We start from the raw sequence: 25,652 nt of genomic DNA on the forward strand, positions 1-25,652 counted from the left end.
CGCCATGGTGGATGTGAAGTGTCTGAGTGACTATGAATTACAGCATGAACTTAGTAAGCTTGGATTTTCACCTGGACCAATACTACGTACGTATGAGGCAAATATTAGAGACTCGTCATTTATTACTTATAAACTACCTCCCAAGATTTAAAATTATTTACAGTGGAAGGAACATATGCAATAAAAAACATTAAAATGGAAATAGAAAAAATTTCTTAAAGCACAGAAAACCATAAAGGGGGAAGAAGTGATAAATACACCCAGATGTTACACACAGGTTACTAAGTATGGGGCCTGAGAGAAAGGATTGGTTTTTTCCAACAAGGAAAACCCATTTACTCTTGGTTGTATCACCCTGTTGGTTTTTTTCGTTTCTAGGATGTGCACTATGTTAACTGTTTATGTACTTATTGTTCATATTCCCCATAGATGGGAAGTACAACTTTGTCAGTCTTACTTTTGGATATATCCAATGCCTGCCTCCCTGGCTAATCCATGGAGGCCTCAACTTCATTGTTTGTGGAAGGATAGGAGCGCGTTGAATAGCTGTGGGGTGGACCTGATTGTAAAGGCCGTAATTAACCAACAGTGTAAGGTACACGAATAAGGATCCCGTGGTGAAATACCGAGCGTGCAGTGAGATCGCCTACACAAACGGGATAACTTAATCTGTTCTCCACATTCTTCTTCAGCTTCCACCAGAAAAGTGTATGAAAAAAAGTTGGTGCAACTGTTGGTCTCACCTCCCTGTACATCACCTGTGATGAATGGACCTGAGGAGCTGGACGGAGCTCAGGATGATGACGACAGTGAAGGTACCATTAGAAGCTGTACTGCTAGATAGCAACTGTGTGCTTATTCTTACCTTGTCTGGGATGATCTGTGTAGCTTGAAATGCTATGCAGGGTGACCTATGAAATGTCCAGATGGCCTGTTTGCACGCAGAGCCTGGAGAATAGGCCCCCGGGCTACAAGAGGAATCCGTTATTCCATGTCCATGTTCATGCCAGTGACCCCACTGGATGGAAAGTGGTGGTGGGGGGGGGGGGGGGACCTGGTCAATTTTCATGTCCTCTTATTAACCAGAGCCAAATCTGTGTTTGATTTCTAAAACCGGGAGTTCCTGCAGGTAGTTTCCACATCTCCTTTGAGGTCCCAACCTCTGTTTTGCCTCAATCAATAAATGGGACAATTATTTTCTTCAGATTAAATGATTTCAAATCCGTTCAGAAAGATGAACCAAACGGTACCTTCCGGAACTCTTATGCCTACCGCCCTCCTGACTTCATGGGAGCTGACCACAGCTGGTCTCTTGCGGGCCCCAGGGTAGGTGCAGAGCTGTGGGGATCCGGGGGCTTCTGTTCCAGTGGCCCCTGCCCCCACGGGCACCATTCTCCTGTAGGAGGTGGGCTTGAAGATTCCTATAATCCATTCCAAGGCTGTTTCATTCAATAAATATTTATTAGGAGTCCTCCATGAGCCACAGAAAAATAACAGGAACTACCATGCCTTGAAGGCCTCCAGTGCATGTCTGCCCTTAAGTGCAATATCTCGTTTAACCCTCACAAACTTTTTTTTTTTAAAGATTTTATTTATTTATTTGAGAGACAGAGAATGAGAGAGAACACATGAGAGGGCATAGGGTCAGAGGGCAAAGCAGACTCCCTGCTGAGCAGGGAGCCCGATGCAGGACTCGATCCAGGGACTCCAGGATCATGACCTGAGCCGAAGGCAGTCGCTTAACCAACTGAGCCACCCAGGCGCCCTAACCCTCACAAACTTTTAGCTGAAGTTCTGAGAAGCTGAGTGGCCCAACATCGAACACCTAGGAAGCGCCCCCAGAATGTGCCATGAAGAGCAAGGTCCGTCGTCTCTGTCACCATTACATGTCCAGCTCCTGGAACAGTACCAGACATGGAGCAGGAATGCAGGATGTGTTTGTTGAAAGAGGGTGACAGAACTGAGATTTGAACCTAGGTCTGGTTCTCATAACTGTGCTCTTTCCACCATATGCCTTACACTGTTCTCACAATTTCTATTGTGAGGATGAACACATTACCTTTTTGACCATGTTTGACCTACCAAAAAATGGCAATTTCATACAGCTCAAGTGAATAGTTTAACAAGTAAGATAAGTGTCTGGGGCCTTCTGAAAAATCCCCTGGTGATGCCTGGTATCGAGGTGGTGCAGTTCTGAGAGCTTTCCCTAAGTCCCGTGTGGCCGGCCTCATTTGAAAGAGCAGCAGGACTGGGATATGGACCCCACCGGCCCCTGAGCATACCCCAGACCCTTTCTGGATGGGGGATATGTTCAGAGTCCTGCCCCAGACCTGGGACTGCGTGTGTTTCCTGCCCTAGACAGGAGCTGAAGGGACTAGAGTAGCCCTCTAATGAAATGAAGGGCCAGGTTGGAAGATTCCAGAGAGGAAGCCTTGTGTCCTTACTGCTCACAGCTGCCCAGGACTGCGGGTCAAAGCTGCACAGCCAAGCTGTGGTGGTCCTAGGCCAAGCTCTCTTGCTTCCCAGCGTGCAGCCCTCCGCAGAGGGGCATGTATGCCCAGGCCGCGAGAATGGGTCCTTCAGTTTGTAAGCTTTGCCTTTGCCTTACAGACTGTATCCACCTGACGCCAGCCAACTTCAGGCAGTCAGGTCAGAGGAGAAAGCTCTGGGTCAGTCCCTCCCTTGTCATGCAATGCTACGGTGTCAGTGGACGGTGCTTAGGTCAAGTAGGCAATGACTGCTGTCTCCGGGTCAGGTCTGAATCAGAAGTTTGAGTCTGCTCATTGGAGGAGCCTCAGAGACCCCGGTGTCATCAGAATGAAGGGGTTGCCACGGGACTGATAAGGTCCTGGGGAGATTCAGCCTTGGGCGCTTCACAGAAACACCTCGTCCTGGGGTGGGGACACGGTGGGGAGCGTGTGACAGGGGCCCAGTGCAGACCTAAGGTGAAGCGGTAGGTTATCCAGACAATGGGTAGGTTTGATTTTTTTCTCATTTTCACTCATTGTTTTGGCACCGAGTGGACATAGCTTTAATGGTCGAACCTCTTTTCCAGCTTCCCAAATATTCTGGAGTTGGAGGGCTCCTTTAAAATCCCCTCCAACAGCTCTTCTGAGTGTGTAACAGCCCCTGATTGCTCCGAGTTTATCAAAATGCTTCTCCACCAGCTGAAGCCAAGGGTTGACGAACAACCACCTTTCCTGCTCCCAGCAGTTTCCCGATGTTAAAGCCTTTTAGCACAGGTCTGGCCTTCCCTCCTCTAGGGGCTTCTTCGGACACAGGAGAAAATCCTCCCGCCCGATCTAGACATTCAAGGATGCGTGAGGCTTGCAGCTGGTTCAAAGGGGCACTGACTAGACTGAAACCAGCCGCCCAGAGGAGCGGCCAGCTTGAGCTCAGCAATGTATACAGTGTATAGAATGTATACAGACATGACGGCCTTCCTGTTATGACGGCCTTCCTGTTAGGAGCCCTCCCGTGTCCCCCGGGGACAGGCTCAGCGCTTTGCACAACGGCCACTGCAGAAATGCCCTTTGCCCTCAGAAGGGCAAAGTGAATTTTCTTCCCCTCATGAAATTCTCCTGCCCTACAATTGGGAGAATTCACCCCGATGACTGGTGTTTATTTCCCTTTCTAGCTCGTATGTTCTCATGGCCTATTTTCCTTTTGTTTTCCATGATCCAGAGCTTAATGCCACTATCATTTTGAAAGGAAATATCATTCTCTCATCAGAAAAAAACAAGGGACCCAAAAAAGTATGTACAATTCTAATGCATGAATACTTTTACCCATAATATATTAAATATAGGAAATAGCACTCCCAAAGGTATTAAGAAAGGAAATAGCAAGTGACTCCATTCTGGTCTAGTGGTAAAATCCTAGTTTACAGCAGCTCGTTGTAATGCAGGTTTCTGTTTTGTGAAACTATTTCCATGTTCTGGCTCAAGACCCAGAGTCACCGTCCTCCTGCCCCTCCCTGAGATTGCGGCTACCCTGCTTTGCCCTCCGGCTGCCATTCCCCTCCCCTTTCCTGGGGCTCCAGGGTCCACATTGGCAGGGAGCCCTGAGCACGGTTCCAGACTCACCATGAGCGTGAGCGGAGAAGCAATGTGAGTTCCTGCTTCCTTGTCTTTCCCAGACATTGAGCTCTGGCTTCCACCCTCACTGCCGTGTTGAAGCTCATGGCCAAGTGTGTGAGGGTCAGAGGTTTTACAGTGAGGCCTCGCTGGCTTAGAGTCCCTGTCCTTCCCTGGGCTTTGTTCTGGGGCTTTGGGAAAGTCACTTAACAGATGTCAACTCCTTGTGCAGCTTCATGGCAATACCTACCTCACAGGGTGGGTGCGAAGGGAAAGCTCTAGAAGGAGGCATGTAATTAGTTCACATCATGAACTCTAAGACGCCAACCCCAAGGACTTTTTCCCAGTCTTCTGACCACTGTCCCTCCGTATTTAGAGACGCCTCTCTCTTTCCATTTTGACAACACTGTGCTGGCTCGGTTCCTGATTCTGCCCCTCGGACAGTTTCCATTCTTTTTTTTTAAAGATTTTATTTATTTTTTAGAGAGCGAGCGAGAGAGAAACAGCATGAGAGGGGAGAGGGTCAGAGGGAGAAGCAGGCTCCCCGCTGAGCCGGGAGCCCGATGCGGGACTCGATCCCAGGACCCCGGGATCATGACCTGAGCCGAAGGCAGACGCTTAACCATCTGAGCCACCCAGGCGCCCCGACAGTTTCCATTCTGACCCTGTCTTCTGGCCCCTCAATGAGATCTGTCTCTAGCCCCCCTCTCCTCCTGCTCTACATCATTTCCATTGGCCGCCTCCTTCCCTTTACCTCATGTCATCTTTCCACACAGAAGCCTCCACACGGGCTCCTTCCCCCTAGGCAGAGGCCTCCACATCCAGCCCCCTCCCAGAGAGCTCTTTACTTTTCCTTGTCTTTTCTTCCTTCCTCCCCTCCTTCCTGCATTCATGCAGCAAATGTTACTTATAATCATGAACATTTCATAGATTGCAGAAGTGTATTTATCTTTCTCTCTGTGGTGAGCTCTACCTCCCAGCTCCTCCCACTGAGGACATCCAGGACCAAGCTCATTTTTGCTCACCCCAAACCTGCATTTGTGGCCTCTGTTCACCTTGATGGTTTCACCACCTTCCCGCTGTCCAGGCTCAAGGCCTCAGAGTTATCTTGGAATACCCATTGCCCCTCACATATAAACAGTTGCCAGTGGATTTGAATTATGATTTTTAAAAATCCATCCCTCCTTTCTGCTATCCTAACTTGCACCCATATTATTATTATTATTATTATTTAAGTAGGCTCCCCGTTGGGCATGGAGCCCAATGCAGGCTTGAACTCAGGACCCTGAGATCAAGACCTGAGCGGAGATCCAGTCTGACACTTAACCGACTGAGCCACCCAGACGCCCCCATATTACTTTTTATTTTTATCGGAACAATTGTAATATCCTCCTAACTGACCTCCGCCTCTAACCTTTCCTGATTCCAGTTCAGATGTACAAGCAGAGCTTGAGCCATGACACTCACTTCGCCTGGAAACAAGGCGCAAACTTACCACGCACCACGAAGAGACTCCAGTATCTCCCTCATCACCCTATAGACTCTTCCCTGGTTTCCCACCTCTCTCACTTCCTTCCCATGTGCCTTTGCCTCAGCCGTTCCTTATGTCTGGCATGCTTTTCATCCTCCGCACCCCCATCCCCTGCCCATTTTCTTCTGGTTCAAATCCTGTGATTGTTTAAGGACCCGACTCCAAAGCCATGCCTGTGCATCCCCTTAAAATTGCCCTCCCTCCCCTGCAGTAGCTGTTACAGGCTCTCACACAGAGTAGGAGCCCAGAGCTCACCTCATCCCATCTGCCAAACCGCTCTAGCAACAAACAGGTTAGTTTGCCAATATGGTCTAGTGTTTATTTATTTATTTTTATTTTTTTAAAAGATTTTATTTATTTGACAGAGAGAGACACAACGAGAGAGGGAACACAAGCAGGGGAAGTGGGAGAGGGAGAAGCAGGCTCCTGCTGAGCGGAGAGCCCAATGCGGGACTCGATCCCAGGACCCCGGGACCATGACCTGAGCTGAAGGCAGACGCCTAATGGCTGAGCCACGCAGGCGCCCCAATATGTTCTAGTATTTAAACTCCTCGCTGAGTTTCAGCAAGTGAAAAGGAAACCCCGAGTACACATTCCTATAGTGGATGTAGCTTTGGCTTCCCATTTGAACAGAATTCAAATCTGATGAAGTAATTCTGATAGCTTATCAAACTTTCTAAAAGGATGTTTTAAATCTTCCAAATGGCTCATCAGAGGAATCCTTTCCATTCAAAAAACCTCCTGTGGGCAGAGCACCCCTTTGTCTAGATCCTGCACAGACACGGAGGGGGGAACAAAGCAACCTGAGTATTTGCAGTGCAGGCGGGCGGGACCAGCACCCTTCAGGTCTTTGCTTTCCATAAACCTGAAATAAAACCACATCAATATTTTGAATTGGCAATAGAATTCAACCGAAAGTTTGTGAGGGCCCGAAATGTTTGGATCTGAAGGATTTATATAAGCCGTTCTGATTCTCAGAAGGGCCTCAAGACATCTGTTCAACATTAAATTCTGAAGGAAATGTAAATAAGCATTTAAATTTCCATGTAAAAGGTGGTAAAAAGTGTGTTTATGGAGTCACTTGTCTAACACCATAGACTTTAATTACTTAAGAGCAGTGTTGTGTACCTAACTGCCCTCAGAGTAGCTGGAGAGGCAGAATTTGCATTTTTTTGAAACACCAAGGAACACCTATTCCCCTCTCATCCTAGCAGGGTTTCCAGTGGAATACAAACTACTTTGAGATTTTCATTAAGTCCATTTCCAGACACTTTGTAATCCTGCATGTGTGTGTGTTTTATCAGATCACGAATGCAGCCCACTGCTTTGGAGATTAAGATCACTCAGGAAGTCAGGCCAATATATATTTTTTAATTGGGGATTTTTTCATCAGATGGACTCGGGGCACAGCGGGTGCCTCCTGTGATGGAGAAGGCAGGAAAGCCAATGTGTGTAATGCAGGCTCTAAGTCCCTTCTACCAAAGAGGGGGAGATGGGATTTGGGGTGTTGGGGAAGCAGAATGATCTGCAATGTCAGGCTGCATAAAGTGGCCTCTGAGTAAGGTGACCATGTCATTTACACCCCCGGCAGGATGCTTTTGAGAATGAAAGGGGACACTTCTAGAAGAAACGCTGGAATAACAGGAATCAAACAGGACTGTCCTGGCAAACCAGGGCATCTGGGCACCCTGGGCTTAAGAGTGGTTCCAGGGGTGGAGATGTTTGCACGTGCACTCCCGTCTCTGGATGGCTGCTTGTCCAATCCCCAGAGGGCTGCTGGGCCTGGGAGCTGGGTGCTCCGGAGCGCCCCTGGCCCCTTCGGTGTCTCCTTGTTCACTCCCAGACACGCATGTTCGTTCCTGCCAGAATCCTGGTTCTCCTGTTCTCCCTGTTCTCCCAGCCCGGAAAACTCTTCTCATCTTGCCACCTATGTGACACATTCCTCCAGGAGCTTCTAAAAATGTGTTCTGTGGGTCTGGGTCTAGCAATCTGCCCTTTCAATCCGCCCCAACTCCCACCCTCTGCCTAAGAGCTTTGGCTTCAGGTTGTAAAACTCCGAGCGTGAAAACCGATGTCTTTGAATCCTCTGCATTGAATCCAGTGCCAGCCATATGGGGAGAGGAAGGAGGGAGTTACTCAGTCTTTGTTGGCTGAACCCAAGGGAACCTTTGTTATATATTGATGTTGATGATCTCCCTTTCTCTGACTTCCTATTCTGTACTATCTCTTTTGTCTCTTAGACATACCTTAACGTATTCTCCTGAGGGACAATGCTTAGGGCACAGTGAATTGATGACCACCCAGGGAATGGTTGCAACAGACCTTCCACCCCTGGGTCTCAGCCTGTGAGTTCACAACTATTTATACTGGGCATTGTGCTAGACCTTTTTGAGGAAGAAAATAGATGCAAAAGGAGCCATGGTTCCTGCCCTGGAGAAACTTTAAAATGAGCTCTGGAAACAAAGAATATGTGTATCAAAAATCTGGACTCCAGAGCCAGACTGCCTGGGTTCAAATCCCAGCTCTGAAACTGACTTGGACAAGACACCTGACCTCCCAGTCTTAATTTCCTCATCTATAAATCAGGACAATAATGGTCTCAACTTCATAGAGCGTTGCGAGGATTAAGTTAACATATGTAAAACAGAGTAGCGATGCTACATCATAAGAGCCATATAAGTACAATAATAACTACTATTATCATCAGTATTATCATGAAAAAAGCACGATATTTAATTATCTACACAACAAAGCAAACTGCTTAATGGAAAATAGTATGATGGCAACTGAATCTCAGTATTGAACTCCTAAGTGCTGCAGAGAAGGATTTATCAGAGTGCCCACAGGTATATTTATCTATTATATAATTATATAACAGGTATATTTATCTTTTTTTACAAGATTTTATTTATTTATTTGAGAAAGCGAGAGAGAGAGCACAAGCAGGAGGTGAGGCAGGGAGAGAAGAAGAAGCAGGCAGGCTTCCGGCTGAGCAGGGGGCCCGATGCAGGGCTCCATTCCAGGACCTTGAGATCATGTCCTGAGCTGAAGGCAGATGCTTAACCATCTGAGCCACCCAGGCACCCAATATACAGATATAATTAAAGATTGTTCTCTGTGAGTGCTGTGTGTTGAATGAGGCAGACCAACCTTTAAAAAAAAAAGTCCTATGTGCCCTCCTTGTATCTAAGGACTCCTTCTTCTTAATCTTATGCTAAATCCTTCCCCTGCCTTTAGAAACATTGAAAAAATAATTTATTTTGAAATAACTTCAAACTTAGGGACAGTGGCAAGATTAGCATAAGGAACTCCTAGATTGCTTCCACCCAGGTTATCCAGTAGTTGGCTTTTACTGCATTTGCTCTGTGTGCATATGTGCCCTGCCATTGTGTCTTTGAACCGTTTGAGGGCCAGCTGTAGATGGGAAGTCTCTCAGCTCCCCTGCACGTCTTCTGCCTACCACCAAAGGACACTTTCCTCCATAACCACCATGTGACACTCCAAAGAAGGACATTCACATTGATTCAGTGCTACCATCTAATATTTAGACCCCATACAAACTTCACCAATTGTCCCCAAAATGTCTTTCTGCTTTCTGGTCCACGACCAATCCAGGAATGCACTTTGCCTCTCGGTCTGGAGGAACGGTACCTCAATCTTTCCCTGTCATTCACACCCTTGACTATTTTAAAAAGTAAGGCCTTTCATTTCTGTTGGGTGATTTTTTCTGTCTGATTTTTCCTTTTGACTATTCATAGAGGCCTTGCATTCTGGGCAGAAATTCCTCAGACGGGGTGCTATGCTCTTCTCAGAGTGTCACAACAGGGAACAATGTCATCCTGTCCCACTGCTGGTGATGGTAACCTAAACCACCTGGGAAAGTTGGCATCTGTCAGATGTCTCCATAAAGCCATCATTTTCCCCTTTGTAACTGAACTGTCTTTTGTGGGGAATTATTCTGAAATGATACCAACATAGTGTTCCTCATCAAACCTCATCTGTTAGCCCCAGTACCCATGGAGGACTGCCTGATTCCACCTCCATTATGATGATGGCCCATTAAGATTTTTTATTCCTAGGGGCGCCTTGCTGGCTCAGTTGGTAGAGCGTGTGACTCTTGATCTCGGGGTTGCGAGTTCAAGCCCCACGCTGGGCAGAGAGATTACTTGAAAAAATTAAAAATAAGGACAAAAAGATTTTCTATTTCTATTCTTCCTTCTATATTTATTAGTTGACATTCTACCGTAAGGAAGAGCTCCCCGTATTCATTAATCCATATATATTAGCATGGACTTGTTGATTCCTTTTGATTCAGTAGGTTGTATTCATTGATATCATTTTAATGCTTAAATTGTTTCAGATTTGGCCAGTGGGAGCCCCTTCAAAACAGATACTGTGTCCTTTTAATATGTCTTCATTATTCCTTGAGGATTTTCTTAATTTCCAGCACAAGATGTTTCAGCCCCTTCTTGTGCTTTTCCTGCTCTGGGAGCCTTGGTTCCTTTTATTGGAGGGTGGTATTTGGAAACCAAAATCTAGGCCTTTAGGGAGCTCACTGCTACTGGGGAGTTGTTGCTTCCAGGCCCTCTCAGTGCATAGAGATAAAAAATAAATGTCTGCAAATGTACACATACACCTAAACGTCTGTAACTATTTTTATCTCTCTACATATAAAGTTAAAAGCCACGAGTCCACGTTGACCTCCAGTTCCAATCCACCATTTCAGTGTCCCTTCTAACCTTTCCCCTTCCTACGACTGTGAGAAAACTGGCTTCCATTATCCTCAATATATTTTTGCTCAATTTAAAAATTTTACTCAGTGTAACCAATCTCCCATCGTAACAGCCACCACCCCTTCTGCATAACCCCCATCACCCCCTTCCTCCACCACTGGACTTGCCAACCCCTCCACGTGACCGTCCCCTCACCGTCTCTCTTCCTTGGCACACTAATGCCTTCATGCTGTCCTCTCCCCTACTGTTCCCATTCTTCAGCCACGAGGCACCCCAGTGCCCCCCTCCATATACACAGCCCCCTGCACTCCATCTCTTTGGCCTCTGGACATGCTGACCCTCCGCGTCCATGTTCCCTCTTCCCACACTGACTCCCAGGGGAGGAAAAGGAAGGGAAGGAAAGCTTCATTTCTCTTTTTTGCTTCCAATTTTGAGGTCTGTTTCCATATCTTTGTGCCAAAACTTTAATAGGATTTTTACTCTCCTATTATTGCTGATAAGTTACCTTGTAGGCCTATAATTAGCATGTGCATTGACTACCCCAAATGCTGCCATCAGGAGGCCCAATGTGCCAAGGGAGTAAGTATTTTTTTTTTTAAGATTTTATTATTTATTTATTTGAGAGAGAGCACATGAGAGGGGTTAGGGTCAGAGGGAGAAGCAGACTCCCTGCCGAGCAGGGAGCCCGATGCGGGACTCCATCCCGGGACTCCAGGATCATGACCTGAGCCGAAGGCAGTCGCTTAACGAACTGAGCCACCCAGGCGCCCGGGAATAAGTATTAAAGGACTATTTAAGTGTGCAGTTTGAGTTGAGTTGCATGAAAAGGTTTTAGGAGACCGACGTTAAACATCACTATAACAGTTTCTTAATCAATTGAAAAACATCCTTATTCCCAGTAGTAGTTGTATATTCCAATTGGGTCAAAGTGAAGAGTAAATTACATATTCTATAACTACTTAATAAGCCCTCTGTTCTTACCTGTAACATGTGCTAATGGGAGCTAAATGCTGTCTTTACAAGGAATGTAATTCAACATTCTCCCTGTAAAAATACTAACCTCCTGGTAGATATGCTTAAATATGCTTAACGATCAATATGACTTTATCTTATTGATTATATGCTGATTCTTTCTATGTAATAGAACCCAGTTTTTGAAATACAGGAACAGCAGGAAGAGATAGTGAAACCAAACTCTGATTACAGTGATAACATGTTAATAAAGGTAAAGTTATTTTCATAAAACTGAATTATGAGTAGTGGTGTTCTCTTTCTACCGGAAAATATGAATTTATTTAGAAAATTCAGCTTCTCCTTTTCACCTCTGATTATAACCCTGACTTTAGCTAATTTATCCGTTGCATTATGGGTCTATGGCTGTATGTATCAGTTTAGGGAGAGGAGTTTCCCCGTTGTACCTCCCATACGAGAACCCCAGATTACTTTAATCTCTTGGGACTTGTTAAGGTTTTGCAAGAACCAGGCCCTGTTCATCACTATTCATGAGTTTAGGAGTGATTTATTGTAATTATTGATCATGGAATTTCCTATTTGAAAGTCTTCTTGAAGGAGGCTGTGTGGTGAGGAATGATGAGGAAAATGGCCGAGAGGGATTATGACTCACCCAAGACCACACAGAGAGGTAGCAGAAAAATCGGAAATGGACTTCCAGCCTCCTAATTTCCATCCTATTGCCATTTCCATTAGATCAGGCTGCCATAAGGGAAGGAAGGACAACCAGGCACCTGAGTAGTGAAACAGCTCCCCCCAGTGTCTCTTTCCGTGATACCGCAGAAGGACTTCTGGACATCTGTTCACCCATGGAAGCAAAAGGCTTCTTTTCTGATGATTGCTTTGTAATGAGAATCCATATGAGGCACTCTTTGGTGGCCCTTCCATTCACATGTAGAAGCCCTGGTACAGAAATCAGCACAGTTTAAATGGGCTGACAGATATGCAGATGGATAGCTGGAATTTGCCCAAGGGAATAGAAAAAAATTCAAACCTGAAAATATTTTTTGATGGTTTATGATAATAGATCTTATGCATCTAAAAAAGGTATAAAGAATTCTATAATGAGCAGTTAGATTCCCATCCCAGAGATTAAAAAAATAAATCAATTCTGTTGAAGACCAATGTAGCCCTCCCTGATCATATTCCTCTTCCCTGCTTTCCCCCAAGGTAACCACTATCCTGAATTTACTACTTTTCATTCTTTATTTTTTAATTTTTTTAATTTTTTATTTTTTTAAGATTTTATTTATTTATTTGAGAGAGAGAGACTGAGAGAGAGAGCACATGAGAGGGGGGAGGGTCAGAGGGAGAAGCAGACTCCCTGCCAAGCAGGGAGCCCGATGCGGGACTCGATCCCGGGACTCCAGGATCATGACCTGAGCCGAAGGCAGTCGCTTAACCAACTGAGCCACCCAGGCGCCCACTACTTTTCATTCTTTTCCTTTCTTTATAGTATCCACAACTTTAGTTTCTCCTGATTTTAGATTTTATTTAAATGACATCATCATGGGGCGCCTGGGTGGCTCAGTTGATCAGACATCCCACTCCTGATTTAGGCTCAGGTCATGATCTCAGGGTCATGAGATCGAGCCCCGCGTCAGGCTCCACACTGGGCGTGGAACCTGCTTGGGATTCTCTCTCTCTCTCCCTCTGCCCCGCGCCACCGCCCCTCACTTTCTCTAGCTCTCTCAGTAAATAAATAAATAAATAAATAAATAACATCATCATGTAAGTATTCTTCTATAACTTCCCATTATCATTCAGCATTATGCCATGGGCTTCTTCCAATATCTGTAGTCCTGGTTCATTCATTTGCACTGCTGTATAGTTATTGTAAAAATATATTGATCCAGGGGCGCCTTGGTGGCTCACTTGGTTAAGCGACTGCCTTCAGCTCAGGTCATGATCCCAGAGTCCTGGGATCAAGTCCCACATCAGGCTCCCCCTGCTCTGTGGGGAGCGTGCTTCTCCCTCTGCCTCTGCCTGCCACTCCCCCTGCTTGTGCTCTCTCTCTCTCTCTGTCAAATAAATAAATAAAATCTTTAAAAATATATATATATATTGATCCATTCCTTATTTATTGGACATTTGGATTGTTTCCAAGTTTTTCTATTATAAGCAATGCTGCTACAAACATTGTGATGTGTGAACCATTGTATACATGGGCAAGAATTTTTTTCTGATTGAATGAATACACCTAGGAGTGGAATTGTTAGATAGCCAAGGACACAGACCTCTTCAACTTTAGAGATCATGTTAAATCACCCTACAAAGTGACTGCACCATCTTACATTCCTACTAGCAATATATGGAGAGCTCTGTCATTCTCAATCTTCTTCAAAATTTAGTATCGCCACACTTAATGTTTATCAAAGTAATGGGTATAAGATTGTATTTCATTACAATAATAATTTGCTTATTATTGCTTATAAGGTTGAGCATCTTCTTACATGTTTTTGGTCATTTGTGTTTTCTCATCTATGAAGTGCCAGTTCATGTCTTTTGCTCATTTTTCTATTAGGTTATCTTTTTCTTGTTAATTTACAGGATCTCTTTATATATTTTGGATACTAATCCTTTGTCAGTCATAAGTGTAGCACATATCTTCTAGTAGTCTGGGCTTATCTATTTTTTGTTTACAGGAGTTTTGGGTTCACTGCAAATTTGAGAGGAAGGTGCAGAGATTTCTTATCTACTCCCTGCCCCCACACATGCATAGCCTCCTCCATTACCATCCCCCACCTGGGCCTTGTCTTTCACTCTTTCCTCAGTGCCTTTAAAAAAAAGTAATGAAAAAAATAATTTCAAGCTTACAGAAAGTTTCTAACAAATAATTCTTCTGTGGCCTTCACCCAGATTTACCAATTTTTAACATTTTGCCATATTTGTTTTATAATTTTATCTATTCTTTTCTTGGACTAAATTGTAAACATCATGATCATTTTACTCCCTCCCCAAAACTTCAGTATGTATTTCCTTAGACTGAAGACATAAGGATATTCACACTACAGTGACAAAAATCAGAAATTCTTCTTTTTTTAAAAGATTTTATTTATTTATTCAAAAGAGAGAGCATGAGCGAAAGAGCACAAGCAGGGGGAGTGGCAGAGGGAGCAGCAGAGAGAGAGAGAGAGAGAGAGAAGCAGACTCCCTACTGAGCAGGGAGCCCAGGACTCTGGGATCATGACCTGAGCCGAAGGCAGATGCTTAACCGACTAAGCCACCAGGCACCCCAGAAATTTTTCGACTAGGATTAAATTCACATAAAATTTACTATTTTATTTTATTTTTTAAGATGTTATTTATTTGACAGAGAGAGACACAGCGAGAGAGGGAACACAAGCAGGAGGAGTGGGAGAGGGAGAAGCAGGCTCCCGCTGAGTGGAGAGCCCAATGCGGGGCTTGATCCCAGGACCCCAGGATCATGACCTGAGCCGAAGGCAGACGCTTAACGACTGAGCCACCTGGGCACCCCTAAAATTTACTAAAGTGCACAAATCACTGGCATTTGGGGCATTCATAATGCTGTGACACCATCACCTCTATCTAGTTTCAAAACATTTTCATTACCTCAAAATAAAACTCAGTACTCATTAAGCAGATCCTCCCCAACCCCTTCTTGGCAACTACTAATCTGCTTTCTGTTTCAATGGATTTACTTCTTCTAGCTATTTCATATAAGCGGAATATTCAGTATGTGCTATTTTGTGACTGGCTCCTTTCACCCAGCTGATGGTTTGTAAGGTTCATCCACATTATAGCATGTATTTGCATCAGGGCTTGAGTGAATAGTGTTCCATTATATGAATAGACCACAGTTTGTTTATTCATTCATCTGTTGATGGACATTTAGCTTGTTTATACCTCTTGCATATTGGGAAAAGTGATACTGTAAAAATTCAAGGACAAGTATTTGAATACCTGTTTACAATTCTTTCAGATATACACCTAGGAGTGGAATTATTGGGTCATGTGGTATTTCTGTATTCAACATTTTTAGTAATAGCCAAACCATTTTCCACAATAGCTGCAGCATGTTACATTCACACTAATGTCTGAGGGATCCAGTATCACCATATCCTTGACAACACTTGTCCTTCTATGCCAACTTGTTTTTAGTAGCCATCCTGGAAGATGTGAAATGGTATCTCAGTGTGTTTTGATTTGCATTTTGATGACTAATGACTAATGATGTTGAGCATTCTTTTCATGTGCTATTGGCCATTCATGTATCTTCTTTGGCGAAATGTCTAGTCCAGCCCTTTGTCCATTTTTTAACTAGGTTGCTTGTCTTTTTATTGTTGAGTTGTAAGAGTTCTATATATTCTGAAAGCCAGAGTGTTACCAGATGAAAGATATGCAAATATTTTTTCTCATTCTGTGGGTTGCCTTTTTACTTTCTTGGTGATGTCTCTTGATGCACAAAGGTCTTCAGAAGTTTGATTATGATTTGTATTTGGCATAGATTTCTTTGCATCTGTCCTGTTTGGAATTCAGTCAGCTTCCTGAATCTGTACATTTATGTCTTTGGCCAAATTTGGGACATTTTCAGCCATTATTTTTTCAAATATCTTTTTCAGCCTGACCTCATTCTCTTCTCCTTTAGGGACTCTGATGACAGAAATGTTAGATCTTCTATTGTAATCCCCCAAGACTCTGTTTATCTGTTTTTTGTGCTTTTTTTTTTTTTCTCTTGTTTTCTCTCTGGGTTTTGTTGTGGGTGATTTGTACAGTTCTATCTTCATGTAGATTGATTCTTTCCTCTGTGTTCCCCATTCCTCTGTCAAGCCCATTTAGTGAGTTTTTAATTTTGGTGATTGCATTTTTTTCCACTTCTAAATTTACACGGGGCTCTTCTGTATATATTCTACTTCTCTGCAAGGAGTTGATTTTTTTTTTCATTTGTTACAAACCTTTCATATTGCTCCTGGAAGCATTTTATGATGGCTGCTTTAAAATCCTGGTCAGATAATTCCAACATTTGTGTCATCTCCATTTGTTGATGTTTATGAGACTCTGGATTTCAGTTAAATCTTTTGTTTTAGCAGGCCTCCTCAGACTCCACACTGGTGGGGATAGAGGGGTGTCAGCTCTTTGCTGTCAGGTAGGGATAGAAGTCCGGGTCCCCCACTGGGCCTCCACAGCCACCCTGGTGTTCATGTGGGGTGCCTTGTTGCTAGGCTGCTGGGGGGGCTCCCACGTGGCCTCCATTGACTCCACCCCTGTGGGAAGAGGGAGGGTTTGACACCTGGGGCTGGTGGTCCAGGCTTCCCCCTTGCACCTTGGGTGGTGGGGACGGGGGTAGGCTCTGTGGCTGGGGTAGGACAGTGACTGTCAAAAAGTCTTCTGTCTTACTTGGCTGCCCCTTTCTCCTTTCCTGTCCTTTGGTTTTTCTGGGGACTTTTTCCATTTGCACCCATTACCGTTTTCAGGTTGCCAGTTTCTCCAGCACTGCCTCTGGGGGTATGGGAGGTAAGAGGAAGACCCAGGGCACTCACCACGCGTCAGTCCTTGGGTGCCAAGGTCCCTAGTCCCTCTGCTTCTCTCCACCTTTCGGTGTCTTCTTACCTTTGCTTTATATATAATGTCCAAGTTTTGGAGCGATACTCAGCAGAAGAAACTGAGAGAAGCATATCTATCCCATCTTGTTCCCAATCTCATTTTTGAAGTCTGTTCTTTTTCTTCTGCTCTGCATTGTTAGCTTTTGTCCTATATCAGATTTCCGTACCTACATGGGTGTTTCAAAATGTACCCAGAATTTGTTTTTATCAGGTATGGTGACAGACACGAGACACTACCACTGAGAGAATTCATGGCAGGCAGGGCCACGTGGGGAAGTATCAGGATCAAGTGGGGGGGTGGCAGTGAGGGGAAGATATGGGCACCGACTTTATTGTGGTTTTTGCAGGAGGAAATTGGTCAGGCAAGGTATGCATTTTAGGATTGGCTAGTTTGAGCAATTTCAGTGGACTCCGGGCTACAAGACTGGTTCCTAGTTGGCCAGGAATGGGGCCAAATTAGAGCAGGGGAAAATATTGGCTTGGGATATGAGAGACAAAGGCGGTAGCTGGGGATATGGGTTTGGGGTTGGTTGACTTGCCTATGAAAGGCTTGCTCATGTGCATTCTCTCTAGGATTAGCAAGACTCGAGATGTCAAAGCATCATAAACCACGGAAAACAAAAGCTGTGATTAATTCAACGGGGTCTCTATTCTGATCAGCTTGTCCAGCATGTGCCGACAGCAGAATGTTTTAATGACCTTAGCAAGCCCACATCCTCCTTGTTGTTTTATTTTTTTTTTAAGATTTTATTTATTTATTTGAGAGAGAGAGAATGAGAGACAGAGAGCACGAGAGGGAAGAGGGCAGAGGGAGAAGCAGACCCCCTGCCGAGCAGGGAGCCCGATGCAGGACTCGATCCCGGGACTCCAGGACCATGACCTGAGCCGAAGGCAGTCGCTTAACCAACTGAGCCACCCAGGCACCCCTCCTTGTTGTTTTAAAATAGTGTCTCTATTTTACTTATCCTTTTGTCCTTCCATATAAATTTTAGAATGAGCGTATTAAGTTCCATGGAAAATTCATATTGAAATTTTGATTGAAATGTTATTGACTTTATGAGTTAATTTGGAAAGAGCTAAAGCTTTACTCTGTTGAGTCTTCCTGCTCATGTTCTTTACATTAATTTAAATTTTCTTTAACGTCCTTCAGTAAGATTTTATAATTTTCTCAGTGTAGGTCATGCTCATCTTTTGTTAGCTTTAGTAGGTAGCTGTGCTAGGTTTTTAAATTTTGTTGCTATTGGGGATAGTATCTTTTAAAAATTATGTTTAAATGGTTTGTTGTTAGTATATAGAAACAAAATTGACTTTTGCATACTGATCTTATAACAATGACCCTCTGCAATTATAATAATTTTTCTGTAGATTTTTTTAGTCCAGTTTGTATACCTTTCATTTTTTTGGTCTTGTTTTGTTTTACTGGACTGACTAAGACCCCCTTTATTGTAGTATTAAGTAAGAGTGATAATAAGAATTCTTTCCTTAGTCCCATCCCTCACACCAGCGGCTCACTCCACATTTTACCATGCCTTTCACCCGAGACCCCTTCCAGCACCCTACGTTGGATAATGATGTTACCTTCCTGGGAAAACTCCGGGCTTCCAAGAAACTGCCATATAAGAACCCAGTTCACCTTGCTCAGCAACAGCAACCCTGGAGTCGGCTCAGCTCAACTCCCACAATCACCTCCATGAGGCAGGATGTTTATTTTTTTGATCCTGAGATACCAAAGGATGACCTGGATTTCCGCTTAGCAGCCTTGTACAACCACCACTCAGGGACATTCAAGAACAAAAGTGAGATACTCAGGAGACCACCCAGGATACCCATGGAATCATCAAGACCCAATTCCCTGGAGAACTTTTACCCCCTCCTCCGCCACCTTCCATCACTTCCCGAGCTAACATCAGACACTGGATCAACCCTAAGAAGGAGTCTATCCACAGTATCCAGGGATCCATAGTGTCCCCTCACACTGCAGCCACCAATGGAGGCTACTCCCGAAAGAATGATGGTGGCTTCTCTACCTAATGTTGACAGGTCCCTGGACTAAATTAATCATAATGGAACATCCTGCTGCCCACCTCCATTAAATAGAATTGTGCTGGATGAAAAAAAAAAAAAAAGAATTCTTTCCTTGGGGGCGCCTGGGTGGCTCAGTTAAGTGTCTGCCTTCGGCTCAGGTCATGATCCTGGAGTTCCAGGATCGAGCCCCACGGCTGGCTCCCTGCTCCCTGCCCTGGGGAGTCTGCTTCTCCCTTGCCCCCTGCTCCTACTCTCTCCGTCTCTCTCACTCTCTCAAATAAAGAAAGAAAGAAAGAAAGAAAGAAAGAAAGAAAGAAAGAAAGAAAGAAAGAAAGAAAGAAAGAAAGAAAGAAAGAAAGAAAGAATTCTTTCCTTGGTTCTGATTCTAAAGGAAATGCATTTAGCATTTTGCCTTTGAGTATGGTTTTTGGTGTAGGTATTGGAAGACACTTTTTGTCAAGTTAAAGAAGTTCCCGTTCTATTCCTGGTTTGCTAGAAGATTCCCTTAAAAAAAAAGAAACAAGAATGGTGATGATCATAAGGTTTTCAATCTTTCTTTTGTTAATGTGGTACAGATTACTTTAGAAGGCATTTAATAAATTCAAAATCATGACTTAGGTTAACAGAGCACAATGTTGAAAATGAGAGCTTTATTAAATCAAGGCTGAGGTAAAAACAATGAAGAGTCTGAAATTACTGTAGGATCTTTTATTAACGGAATCATTTTTAGTCAATAAAGGGATTTGAGGTTAATTCAATTTTAAAGAGCTCTAAATCAAAAGGTTTTTTCCTGCCTGGGAGCAGGTTCACAATTACCAGTTTGCTAAGCCATTGGTAAAAATGTCTGCTTCTATAATATAAGCTGTTTTTGAAAAACTGCGTCCACGAAGCAGAGTGACTGGAAAGTGTAACGCATTGCAGTTAGGAGAGGATTTCGTCCACACCGCCAAGAACAGCACTGCCTCCTGACTCTTCAGAGGCCAGCAGTAAGAAGTCCTGGGAGAGGGGCACCTGGGGGGCTCAGTCGGTTGAGCAGCTGCCTTTGGCTCAGGTCGTGGTCCCGGGGTCCCGGGATGGAGTCCTGCATCGGGCTCCCTGTTCAGCGGGGAGTCTTCTTGTCCCTCTCCCTGTGTCTGCTTCTCTCTCTGCTTGTGCTCTCTCTGTCTCTAACAATGAATAAATAAAATTTAAAAAAAGAAGAAGAGAAGTCCTGGGAGAGTAAGAGAAAGGAACGGGGAGGAAACTGGCACAGCCCACGACACGCCTCTCTGATTGCCTGTAACTGCAGGGGTCAGGCTATGACAACTCTGGCTAGGTTTGGGTCTACCTTGTCAAATATACATCTCGTGGAAATGCAAACACACTCGTATTTCCTCATGCCCCAAAATGAATGGCTTTAGTCAAAGGAAATTGATCGTTGTCAAAAACCAAATACGTTTTTTGATGAGTAAGGATTGAATGGGAAAACAAAATGATTCTTGTTCGTCTGGTTCTGGATATTAGCCCAGAGTTTTGTACTTCCCTATAATACAGGAGAACATAATATCTCATACACGCTCCACTTTCGGATGCCACAGATATACTAAGTGGCCCAGAATTAGCACAAAATTAGCCTACCTAGAAAAATCTTCTTGAAAAACAAAACAAAACAATTCATCGAAAATATTTAAGAAGAGATCAGATGGTTACAAGTGTCACTGACACGGGAAATGAATTAATGATTTGATCATTTATCAATTAGTGAAAACAGTTTTTAGAAACATGTTTTTGCTCCATTTTTTATGATGAGTTTCCCCGGTAGAAATATTATAAAACAAGAACAACAGGGCACTGGAGACAGAATACGGGGGTTTCAGTCATGGTTGTGCCTTTTCCTAATTGTGTAACCCGGGCAAAAAGTTTCACTCCCATAAACCTCTCTTTTCTCATCTATAAAATGGTCACTACAGAGTTGTGAGAAAGATTACGTGGCTCGGGGCATGTTGAATGCCCAAGACAACAGATGCTCAGAACACAGTATTTCTAATTCTCTTCTAGTAAAGCCTCATTATCCACCCTCTGCAGGACAGCAGGGTGGTCGTCAGCAGGGGCTCTGAGACTACACCACCTGAGTTGACTCCTGGCTCCACCATCTCACCAGCTGTGTGACCAAGGGCACTTGACTTAAACTCTCCACGCCTCAGTTTTGTCATCTGTGAAATGGGCACCATAAAAGCACTTTCCTCATAGGGTGGTATTGAGAATTAAGTGGGTTTATTTATGTAAGATGCTTAGAGTGGTGCTTGGCACACAGGAAATAACTAAGTGTCAGCTAGGATTATATTAAGACACTCATTGTTTATTGCATTGCCATATCTCAGAATTATTATTATATTTGTAACTACAGCTGTGATCAATGATATGTGGATGGGTGTCATTTTCTGACTTGAATGCCAGGGGCGGTAGTGAAGAGGGTGGGGAAGCAGAGGCGGCCCCACATCCCCTTCATGGTCAGCTGTGAATGCTTTGGAAATAGCCAGCTTTTTTTTTTTTTTGCAGATTCTAGCTCTGGGCATAGGGAGAAAGGAGCATTACACTCCCCCATGGGTGCGATTTCACCCTCACTAAGCCATTGCTTTAATGAACACCAATATTTTTTCGTTCCATTGTAAATGGTGTTCATAGTGAAACCGTATTTTAACAACATTAAAAGAATTTTTTTAAATGAAAAATGAATGAACTCTAAACATGCCACCTGACACAAAAACTGTTTCATTGTTTCTCTTTCCCTCTAGTTGTTGTTTATGTGCATGTGCTGGATGAGTTTAGCCAGTTGCCATCACTGTGTGTGTACTCTGTTTACTGTGATCAATAATCCTTTCCCCTGACTTTATAATTATTATTATTATTGATGGCTGCACAGTCAGGTTGATAGGCCGTAATTGCTCCGTTTTTGAAAATCACAATGTCCACCTTTTACATGCTGTAGGAGAACTCGACATGTGAATGATAGTAAAGGACAGCAATGATAAAAGGAAAGGCAATCAAAGACCTAACCCTGCTGTGGCAGGGGAGAAGAGAAGGGAGGGAGTATTGGATGGCCTAAGAGCTGTGAAATCCTGTAATTTGATTTTGCAAAAAGACTTCCATACCCAGTGTTTTATTTAACAGACCTATTTTTACATGTAAGAGAATTAAAAAGAAGTTGCATGTGATGGGTACGTGGAGGTTCATTATACTGTTGTCTACTTCTGTGTCTGCTTGAAGCTTTCTGTAATTAAAAAGGTTGGGAAAAAAAGGATGTGCCTATAAACGATTTTCCTACACCCTTGGAAATAGTTTGACGTGTCTCTCGGTGAGCAAACACTAGCCCACGTGGCTCCTTGGTGAGAATTTTCAAAGTCCCTTTTCCTCAAGGGTCCCCCTCTTCCAGGAAATCATAGAGGTATGTACGTGTGCTCTGTCTGCAGTGAGCTGCTTCCTTGGGTGCGGCACCCTGTGCTAGGCACGGGTTCCCACCATCGGCAGAGGCCTGGCTTGGGTACCACTAAACCACTGTTAAGAACAACTTCTTTAAGAAGCTGAGGTAGGGAGTGGAGGCGAGGGTGGAGGCCGTAGCTGCTTGGGCATCCGTGGCCAGTACCGGGAAAGGGGTGACCAGCCGTAAATGATGGTACACCGGGCCCTGCCCTCCCCAGCCCACCTTGGGCTGAGACCATCGGTCCTGCAGACACAACACGCCTGGCCTGGACATTGCAGACATTTGAGGATGAGGAGGCCTGCATCATAACCATGAGTGGACAGTCAAGGAAAACCAGGCCCGTGAGGAAAAACAGCAATGCGCAATGAATAATAATTACCAGAATCATAATCATTATTGCTAACGTTCATTGAAGGCTGACTATGTGCCAGAAGGTGTTTTCATGATTTTGTGTATGTTATTTTTTTTCTTTTTCTTTTTTTTTCTTTTTAGACTTTATTTATTTATTTCAGAGAGAGAGAGAGAGAGAGCACGCAAACATGAGCAGGGGGACGGGTAGAGGGAGAAGCAAGCTTCCCACTGAGCAAGGAGCTCAATGCGGGGCTCGATCCCAGGACCCCGGGATCATGACCTGAGCTGAAGTCCTGACTTCTATCCCTCTTACAGGACAACAGTTTCATTTTCTGAAATTACTTTCCAGTTTTGGTCCATGGCCAACTTGCTTTTTTATTTTATTTTTTTTTATTTATTTAATTTTTAAAAAGATTTATTTATTTTTTGAGAGAGGGAGCATGCATATGGGAGCGTGCAAGTCGGGGGGTGGTTGCTGAGGCAGAGGGAGAGAGGATCTCAAGCAAATTCCCCACTGAGCACGGAGCCCCACGCAGAGCTCAATCTCATGACCCTGAGACCATGACCTGAGCCAAAACCAAGAGTCGGTCGCTTAACTGACTGAGCCACCCAGGCACCCCCCCAACTTGTTTTTTTGTTATTCTTTATATACAAATGACACCTGCTCATAGAGAAAGCTCCAAGCAATAAAGTACAAAAGCAAAATAAAGAGTTGATATTTAAGACCAGAATGCTACTTGCATCATGTGACCCTATTTACCAGTGTGTCTATTGTTAATGTGTGAGTCACTAAAGTAAAATATTACTCCATGGCACTTGAATGTTTTTGCTAATTATTGAGTAAAGGCAAATAAAGTTCATGTTACAAGGTGGCTAAATACCTGACATACCAAAAACATTTATCAGTACTCAGATTATATGGCTTTTTCTAGAATAAAAAAATAAAGTCCTTTGTACAAGACATTGGAAACAATAAATTCTTCTTGATATTTTCTTTCTGTTCATTAGAGACCCGAGACTACCATCACTAAACCAAAAGCCCTAGATATCTACTGCCTGGCTTATAAGACTTCTGAGGGAATAAGGTAATGCTTTGCTTAGTGTATGAGAGGATATTGTTGTCTTATATAACTCCTGGGGAAAAATTTGTTATTCAGATTTCTGTGAAAGGTTTGAGGCTGAAAAGAATCTGTTGAGAAAGAAGAAAGGTTCATAGTATCTCATCATTTTTTAAAAAGTTTTCATTTATTTGTCAGAGAGGGGGGGAGAGAGAGAGAGAACATAAGCAGGGGGAGCGGCAGGCAGAGGGAGAAGCAGGCTCCCCGCTGAGCAAGGACCCCCCCCCATGCAGGGCTCGATCCCAGGACCCCGAGATCATGACCTGAGCTGAAGGCAGACACTTAACCGACTGAGCCACCCAGGCATCCCATATCTCATCATTTCAAAGCTGAAAGGACTTTGTATACTGTCTAGTTCACCACTTATATTTGGAGATAAAGAAACAGGTCAGAGAGGCAGAGGAGGATGCCAAAAGTCACAGTGAACTGAGACCAGAAGTCACGTGTCTTGATTTGTAGTCTTTGGAGACGTTTATTCCTATTTGTGTCTTGGAAAATAGGGAGAAAGGGGGGAGAAAAGGAGCAGGTAGCTGAAATAAGAGCTTAGGACAGGCCATATTATTTGTTGTTCAGAAAGTAAAGTCTTCTGGAAAGTTCCAGAACTTCTGAATAAAGTGAGGCAGATTTCCAGGATTAGACAAGTGGGTACATAAAACTCTAAGAGATTTCAGAACGTACCATCTTGTCCTTTTAAACCAACATTAGCAGATTTCAAAAGCGCTTCCCATCCCACCCCTGAGGGGTAGTCCTTATTCACACCTGTGAAGAGAGACAGGAGAGAGCATGGGAACTGGCGTCCCCCATCTACCTGTACCCATTTCCAGTGGGGATTGGAGGATCTGCGGGTCCCTGCGGCAGGCCTTGGGCCAGCATTGAAAGATGTTATGCAAGCAGGTGGTAATACTAATGCTTTGGGGGATTTTAGGGATCTCACATCCCTGTGATACCTTGTTGATCTCACTTGTTGAAATCAGCATAGGTTTTAAACAAGTAGAGGGCTGCTCACTAAATTTTAGCCCCACCACGGTTGCTCCCGTGGGGCTCAAGGGCCACATACTTTAAGGGGGTGCTCAAGTCATAGCTGTCCACAACCCTAAGAGCCACTAATGTTTTCACAGGTTACCTTCAAGAGCATCAGACACCCGATTCAAAGGATGGAGTAGCACCCGAGAGACAGACTACTGGCCCGTGAACAGGAGTTTTGAGTGCGGGAACCTAGAAATTCTTCCAGTGGGCTTGAAGCTTGCTATGTTTGGCATCTTTATCATTGTGATCTTTGTCTACGTAACAGTGGAAAGGAAGCCGTTCTTTGGCTAAGTGCTTTAGGAAGTAATGAGAGAGCCCCTGAGTGCTACTCTAAGCCCTCCAGGTGCAGGAAAGAACAGAAAGACTGTTCCGAAGGGGGATGCCCAGCCCCATAGCCACGTCGCTATCCACTATGCTGCTCTCACAAATCCGTACCCAGCTCATAATTTCAAAGCCGATGGGGCCTTACGTGCTGTCTAGTTCACCACTCAAGTTTCAAGATAAGGAAATAGGCCAGGGAGGTAGAGGGCAATGAACAAAAGTCACAATGACCTGAAACCAGCATCCACGGTGGCAGGAACGAGGGAGAGAACGAGGCACTCTTGTCGAAGAGCTTGAGGATAGGGAATTCCCTGAGTCATGCTGGCCATCATTAAAAACGCTGCCACATTTGAGTATACTTCTGAAAAGAAAACCATGCCTGGTGTTTTTTCTTTTGAACTACGGTACTAAGCCCATAGGTCCCACTTGATTCACT

General features: G+C 44.2%; 1 protein-coding gene and 1 pseudogene across 1 annotated transcript; both read left to right on the forward strand.

The window, feature by feature from the left end:
- Window positions 1-4: 4 nt before the first annotated feature.
- LEMD1 (LEM domain containing 1) lies at window positions 5-25,186 on the forward strand. The gene is made up of 5 exons (XM_045876106.1): window positions 5-86; window positions 693-815; window positions 3,685-3,755; window positions 23,760-23,836; window positions 24,988-25,186. Exons 1-5 carry the CDS (start codon window positions 5-7, stop codon window positions 25,184-25,186), a joined length of 552 nt encoding a protein of 183 aa, XP_045732062.1.
- Window positions 18,435-18,991, forward strand: LOC123845339 (cilia- and flagella-associated protein 276-like; annotated as a pseudogene).
- Window positions 25,187-25,652: the final 466 nt, after the last annotated feature.

This window comes from Mirounga angustirostris, unplaced genomic scaffold (assembly GCF_029215605.1).
Source record: "Mirounga angustirostris isolate CCGP_5_RB_7025 unplaced genomic scaffold, mMirAng1.0.hap1 SCAF_6, whole genome shotgun sequence".
In the NCBI taxonomy this organism is placed as follows: domain Eukaryota; kingdom Metazoa; phylum Chordata; class Mammalia; order Carnivora; family Phocidae; genus Mirounga; species Mirounga angustirostris.

Bases quoted from the DNA above. Each gene is read 5' to 3' on its own strand.
- LEMD1 (XM_045876106.1), top strand. From the start codon at position 5: ATGGTGGATGTGAAGTGTCTGAGTGACTATGAATTACAGCATGAACTT. The intron at 87-692 runs GTACGTATGAGG...ATTCTTCTTCAG, and splicing joins TTCACCTGGACCAATACTAC to CTTCCACCAGAAAAGTGTAT. The intron at 23,837-24,987 runs GTAATGCTTTGC...ATGTTTTCACAG, and splicing joins AAGACTTCTGAGGGAATAAG to GTTACCTTCAAGAGCATCAG.